This window comes from Colobus angolensis, unplaced genomic scaffold, assembly GCF_000951035.1.
Source record: "Colobus angolensis palliatus isolate OR3802 unplaced genomic scaffold, Cang.pa_1.0 Scaffold426, whole genome shotgun sequence".
Classification (NCBI taxonomy): Eukaryota; Metazoa; Chordata; class Mammalia; order Primates; family Cercopithecidae; genus Colobus; species Colobus angolensis.
In genome coordinates, this window is record NW_012117666.1 from 844216 (window position 1) to 849044 (window position 4829).

The 4829-nt window shown below is 48.1% G+C and overlaps 1 protein-coding gene across 1 annotated transcript in view; it reads right to left on the reverse strand.

The window, feature by feature from the left end:
- LOC105522349 (chromosome unknown open reading frame, human C1orf174) overlaps positions 1-4829 on the reverse strand; it is an 11092-nt gene that overhangs the window by 3303 nt on the left and 2960 nt on the right. The window contains exon 2 of the mRNA XM_011956847.1: positions 304-417. Coding sequence (XP_011812237.1) covers positions 304-417 — 114 coding nt within the window. The remainder of the gene's footprint in view (positions 1-303; positions 418-4829) is intronic.

Here is a 4829-nt window from a genome sequence, read left to right on the forward strand (position 1 = left end):
CAGGCGCTAGGATCAGAGCCAGGTCTAGACACGCACACGGGTGGGCAGGTGCTAGGATCAGAGCCCGGGTCTAGACACGCACACGGGTGGGCAGGTGCTAGGAAAGTCAGCCCCGGCCTGCCAAGTGTGTCTTTCTCTGAAGGCAATTACAATGCTGTCACCTTTTCATCTGAAATAGTCCCCCTCTGGCAGACAAGTAACATTTGATATTTTTCTAAAGCAACACATCTTGGAGTGGCAATTTTGTATAAAAATGGACCCTGGAGTCAGGATCTTGGCGTTCTCCATGGTAACAGGGCTCACCAGACATGCTGTCTTGGCAGACGTGGAACCGGCGGCTTCCTGGGCAGAGGCCAACCCGGCTGCCGAACAACTTCGTGCTTTCAAGCGCGCCGAAGACCGCACTGCACCTGTGAGCTGACAGATTGAGAGCCACTCAGAGAGCGATCCCAGGAAGGCGGCGTGACCGCACAGACCAGAACTTCCCACCTAAAGAACACCCGAAGACAGCCCCTCCCACTCCAGGATTTTATCATCTTTGTGGAGACAGCTGTGGCCCGAATGTGTAAATCCAAACCAAACTGTGCCTGGGATTAGGATACAGGATCTACTCTTTCCACGATCTTGGAGGCTTGGGACAATCTGTCCCCCTTACCTTGTATGTTTCAAGTAACCACCATTTGTCCATGAGTGGGAATTAAGTCAACTTCGAAGCATTTAGAATAAGCAGCACGTGCCTTCCTTAGAAGGATCTCCAACTTTTATACATTGTCAAAGTTCTTAGAAAAAGGTAACATGAGGAAACCAAAGTTTCTCTCCCTCAAATTAGAGTTCCATTCTATTAGTTGAAAGCAGCTAGGTACTGTCTCACAAATCTTAACATTAACAAACTGGTCCACCTCTCTTTTATCCTGAATGCAAAGCAAACTCTTCTAATAACAAGAAAGAAATTAATTAAAGACATAACATTTAAAATAACTATTGAAGAATAATTTTCGGTTTTCAGAAAAGTTGCAAAAAATAGCACAAAGAAAGTGGTGTGATAGCTCACATCTGTAATCCCAGCTACTTGGGAGGCTGAGGTAGGAGGATTGCTTGAGCCCAGGAGTTCAAGACCAGCCTAGGCAACACAGCAAGATCCCATCTTTAAAAAAAATTAAAAAAAAAAAAAATTAGCCAGGTGTGGTGGTGTGCACCCCTAGTTCCAGCTACGTGAGAGGCTGAGGTGAGAGGATCGCTTGATCCCAGGAGTTTGAGGCTGCAGTGAGCTATGACTGCATCATTGCACTCCACTCGGGTGACAGAGTAAGACCATGTCTGTGAAAAAATAATAATAGTAAAACAGTACAGAGAGTTGCCATGTAGCCTTCACTCAGCTTCCACTAATGTTAAACAACTACAGGACATTGTCAACATTAAAAACTAAGCGACAGCACAGTACGCTTCACTAAACTACAGATTTCATTTGTATTTTATCAATTTCTCCATGAATTGTTCTTCTCTTCCAGAATCCAGTCCAGAATATCACACTGCACTTAGAAAACTAGAAAGGAATGAGTGTGAGTAGTAGAAGCAATAAACAGGAGCAATGCAGGCTGACGTGGCCAGGAAAGGCCCAGGAGCTGCTGCCAACAGGTCCTAGAACTGGAACCCAGAAGGGGACGGATGAAGAGTGCCCTGCCCAACAGCAGATAAGAGAAATAAAGGAAAAAAAAATAGAAATAATCTGTCTCTGCCATGCACTCCATAGCCCATCCCAAGACAGCTCCAGAAGCCCTATGGGGTGGCAGCTCCAAGGCTTCGTGATACTGTAGTGGTCAGAGTGTGTGTCTGAAACAGGAGGGAGAAGAGCAGGGAGCAGCCCACTAGAGGCCAGGACACCTGCCAGCTGGACACAGAACTCACCAGGTAGCCAAAGGCTGGGTGAAGTGCCCGCTACCACAGCACACAGGGGGCTGAGCCTCCGTTCTCTCACAAGGGCAGGGCTTTGCTGAGAGCCCCACAGACGTCATGGTTACAGTTACACCAAGGGGACTGAGGCAACAGAGGTTACAGAACTTGCTAAGAGTTGCCATAAACATCTCTCACCAAAATCCTCCCACTGGGTCCTAAGCAAGCCCATCTCCCTAAAACGCCATTGTAGGGAAAAGACATCTCTGTCCTAGAAAGCCACTGAGCCTCCTCTCCTCCCTGCTGCGAGTCCTCCTCCGGGTGCTTGGCGGCTCTGCGCGGAGTGTGCCGTGTGGGGAGCCCGCCTCGGTGCCTGAGCAGCTTTAAAGGAGTGGCACGCCCATTTCAGATGAGGACAACTTGGGTGAGGCGCTTACGAGGTTACCCAAGTGATGCCTGGCCTCCAAATCTCTGTGCCATCACAACAGCTCACCCTAGATACGACCCCCAAAAGCTGCCCGAGGCGAGGACCGAAATGAAGAAGCTGTCACCCGCTCTGTGTTCTAGGCCTGCAGGTCTTTTCCCACAGCAGGTGCTTCTCAAGGTTTCTGTCAGCATCTTGGCAGCAGTGGTTCTGAACTTTCTGCGTGCAACAGGTTCATCAGGTGGACCTTTCGGCCCCTTCCGCAGAGAAAAGCCAGACGATCTGGTGGGCCCGGAAGCACGGCTGTTACGGACACCTGAGCAGGCCATCTGCTGTCCCCTCCGGACTGACAGGAGTCAAAATACGAGAGCAGCTTAGCTTCAGTTTCATCACGGATTAACCACCTCCAAGGTGTCAACTCCAGAATGTCAGGATTGGTCACAGTCTCACTTGCAGATTCCCGCTCTGCAGCTGGGCAGCTTGGATTGCTCCCGCAGTCCAAAAACGGAAAGACTTTCTCAGCATTGACATTCTCCTGATTCCAGTAGATTGTTTAATAACTGGTATGTCAGAAGCACAAACACGGTTTCCCCAAGAGGGCTGGCCGAGCCTGACTTCGGCACGATGGCCTGAGGAGCTTCACTGAACTCCTGCTCAGACACAGTGATGAGCAGTCCCCCAACAGCCATTTATAGAGCCTTTGGAAATGGTCCTACGGGACCCAGCAAATGGAGAAACACTGGCTCCGGAACACCTGTATACATTCGGTAAGGACATGGAGAGTCTGTGGCATGTAAGCGCCATCCTGCTGCCGTCAAGAACACAGGGCCACCTCCCCAGCTCCCAGGCAGCGGAGTTTCTTCCCAGGAGAGGCAGGACAGCAGTGCTTCCCTTTCTGCTCTCATCCCACCTGTGGCTGAGACTAGGTCCTGAGGGAGTAGGACTGAGAAGAGGGGAACTCCTTTCTGCTCAGACCCTATTTATAGAATGGAGGCTTCACCTCGGCTCCGTTCTACAAGCAGGGTTTGAGCCTCTGCAGGAGGCTCTGCCCAGTGAACCAAGAAGACTGGGGCCCCATCAACCTTGTCCCAGATGTGAGGTGGTTCCAGGCCGGGGGAGGCAAACTTGGGGGATCTCAGGCTGCTGCTGGCTCCCCCAGCCCCCATTCAGAGAGAAGCCTATTACTGTCCTCAGCTGCATGGCCCTGGCTCAGAGGCTCTGCCTGGGGTGAGAGGCAGGCAACTAAACAGATAGTTCTTAAGTCTCCCCAAAGGCACCAAATTCACTGCAATGGAACGTGGAGAAGTTCAAGCCTAAGGGAGCTTGCTCAAGAACAGTGGAGGCTGTGATGACGGGGTGGGGCTGTGGAGAATCAAGCAATAGGCCAAGTTGTAGGCCAACTAGTTTGCAGAAGAGAACCAGAGACTACCATGGCTGGGAGGAGCCCTCTTGGGCCTAGAACAAACTCATCAAACACTGACCTTAGAAAATATCCCTTCAAAGAAGCCACAATTTGATTGGATTAGTTTGCAGAGCAACTTATGCCTAGGCTGTTGCTGAGAATAGCACAATCAGCTGGCATTAGTGAAGTTTAACAGCCGGATGTGGTCAGGGAAAGAGGAAAAAGACCCCGCTAAAACCACTGTCATCCAGGGTGGCTGTGGGCACACCCAAAGCCGGGTGCCACCCCCCACCAGCAATATCAGAGGCTGAACACTGTGGCAGGGCAGCCTCTATCAAAACAATCTACTCAGCTGCTAAACAAATAAGCATATTAACAATGACAAGCCCCAGGGTTGGGGACAGTACCCAGAATTGCTAAAATATATTATCTAAAATGTCAAAAAAATTATGAAGACATAATTCCAACAAAAAATTATGAAGCACTCAAAGAAACAGAAAAGTAGACTCATACACTGGAATAAAAGCAGGCCACAGAAGCTGTCTGTGAGAGCGACCAGATGTTCGATTTATACATATATAAAGGACCAAGATAGCCATGATAAACAAGATCAAGATCATGAATAAAGAAGAAAGGTAAGATAATGTTGCATCAAAGAGACTATCAATAAAGAGAAATTACTTAAAAACCAAATGGAAATTCTGGAGTTTAGTATAAAACCTGAAATAACAAAATTCACTAGAAGGGCTCAAAAGTAGATATGAACTGGCAGGATAAGCAAACTTGAAAGTAGATGGATAGATTATGCACGCTGAAGAACACAGAAAAAAAGAATGAAGAAAAATAAAGCAAGCCGCAGAGAAATGCTGGACACCATTAAGTGCACTAACACACACATAATAAGAACCACAAAAATGTAAAGACAAGGAGCAGAAAAAATATTTGAAGAAATAACAGCTGAGAACTTCTCAAATTTATAGAAAAACATTAACCTACATATCCAGGAATCTTTTTTGTTTGTTTGTTTTGTTTTGTTTTGTTGTTTTTTTTAGACGGAGTCTTGCTCTGTCGCCCAGGCTGGAGTGCAGTGGTGCAATCTCGGCTCACTGCAAG